We start from the raw sequence: 2,231 nt of genomic DNA on the forward strand, positions 1-2,231 counted from the left end.
AAACCAAACTTATATTCAATGGGACAGTTTTAAATTGACAGTACACAACCCTAAGCCCTCATATTAATAGAAATGTGTTTTCTCTCCATAGTGGGTACACAGATACCTGTTAGTATATAAGTATGTGTGTGCGCCTGTGTGTGAGAGAGAAAGAGAGATAGAGACTGAAACAGAGAGACAGAGTCAGAGACAGAAATGGAGAGAACAGACAGGGTGAGGGGATGGAGACAGAAAAGAGAACTGAAATGTGAAATAAATCATCTAGGGAGACTATCTGCATTCTTGGACCCACTCAATTGCCCTATCAGAAAATGGGATATGCCTGAAAAAATGTCATTGAAACCATATTCAGCCTCTGATTGTATGAATCTAGGTGAGAAGAGAAAACAGAAGACAGACACTCAACACATACTGCCACTTCGAACCGGAAGCTCTGAACCAGGGGTCTCTAAGCCAACATGTTCAATCTCAATGGCACAGTTTTCATGCCCCCAGTACTGACACTGATTGGGATCCCTGGATTGGAATCTGTGCAGTTCTGGATTGGAATTCCCTTCTGTGCCATGTACATCATTGCTCTATTTGGAAATTCCATGCTCCTGGTCATCATCAAATCTGAATGCAGCCTCCATGAGCCCATGTATCTCTTCCTGGCAATGCTTGGAGCAACAGACATTGCTCTTAGTACCTGCATCCTACCAAAAATGCTAGGAATATTCTGGTTTCATCTGCCAAAAATATACTTTGATGCCTGTCTCTTTCAGATGTGGCTTATCCACAAGTTCCAGTGCATTGAGTCAGGAATTCTGCTGGCTATGGCCCTGGACCACTATGTGGCCATCTGTGATCCCCTGAGACATGCAACCATCTTTACCCACCAACTTCTCACTCAGATTGGGGTTGGAGTGATGCTCAGAGCAGCCCTCCTTGTAGCTCCATGTCTCATCCTCATCAAATGTTGGCTGAAACACTACCAGACCACTGTGGTCTCCCATTCATACTGTGAGCACATGGCCATTGTGAAGTTGGCAGCAGAAGACATTCGAATCAACAAGATCTATGGCCTGTTTGTGGCTTTCGCTATACTTGGATTTGACATAATCTTCATCACACTCTCCTACATCCAAATATTTGTAACTGTCTTCAATCTGCTGCAGAAGGAAGCTAGGCTCAAAGACTTCAACACCTGCATTGCCCATATTTGTGTCTTTCTCGAGTTTTATCTCCTGGGTTTCTTCTCCTTCTTTACACACAGGTTTGGGTTCCATATTCCATCCTACATTCATATTCTACTGTTCAACCTTTATCTGCTTGTCCCACCTTTGCTCAATCCTATCGTGTATGGGGTGAAGACCAAACAGATTCAAGATCGAGTGTCCAAGATTTTCTACTCTAAAGATCCTTCTTGATTTCTCATTTAACTTTTTTCAAATAATAAAATTTCACTTTGAGAAATACTAGTTTGGAGTCAGATTTTGTGCTTTCTCCAGTTCATTTGTGCTGCTGAAATATACAGTTCTAGATTTTACATTCAAGACAGGTTCTAATTCCTATTTAAACAATATCGGCATTTATGCATACAGAATTATTTGGAACACACATTTAGTCAATAGGTGACATAAAAAGAAGAAATTATGAAGATTTGTTTGTAGTTGCATTAGCTCTTAATGAAGGGCATTTCTTTTTTTTGGTTAATTTTTTAAAATTTATTTTAGAGAGAGAGAAAGAGTGGGTGCATATAAGTACCAACAGGGGAGGGACAGAATCTCCAGCAGACTCCCTGCTGAACATAGAGACTGCCAAGGATTTAATCCCAAGACCCTGAAATTCATCACCTGAGCAGAAACCAAGAATCTGATGCTCAACCAACTGCACCACCCAGGTGCCGCAGTAAAGGGCATTTCTTAAAAGCACAACTAAATGTTAATATTTTAATCTTTGCTTAAAAATACCCAGTGGCATTGATGTCATTGCATAGTAAATGTCAGTGTAATGTATTATAACTTATTGTATGTTGAACAAAATCATCTGTTAATGTTTAAGATCACACTCAGTATCCTCTTTATCATTAAGACCCTAAAGTTTGGGGGAGCGGAGCAAGATGGCGGAGGAGTAGGAGACCTGGATTTCGTCTCCTCTCAGGAATTCAGCTGGATAGGGATCAAACCATTCTGAACACCTACAAACTCAACAGGAGATCGAAGAAAAGAAGAGCAACAACTCTCTCATCA

The 2,231-nt window shown here is 40.7% G+C and overlaps 1 protein-coding gene across 1 annotated transcript; it reads left to right on the top strand.

Moving 5' to 3' along the window:
• Window positions 1–458: 458 nt before the first annotated feature.
• Window positions 459–1,409, top strand: LOC102738666 (olfactory receptor 52A5-like). Its single transcript, XM_006732246.2, has one exon. The coding sequence runs from the start codon at window positions 459–461 to the stop codon at window positions 1,407–1,409; it is 951 nt and encodes a 316-aa protein (XP_006732309.2).
• Window positions 1,410–2,231: the final 822 nt, after the last annotated feature.

The sequence above is a fragment of the Leptonychotes weddellii genome, unplaced genomic scaffold (assembly GCF_054177405.1).
Source record: "Leptonychotes weddellii isolate Sample4059 unplaced genomic scaffold, ASM5417740v2 HiC_scaffold_16895, whole genome shotgun sequence".
NCBI lineage: Eukaryota > Metazoa > Chordata > Mammalia > Carnivora > Phocidae > Leptonychotes > Leptonychotes weddellii.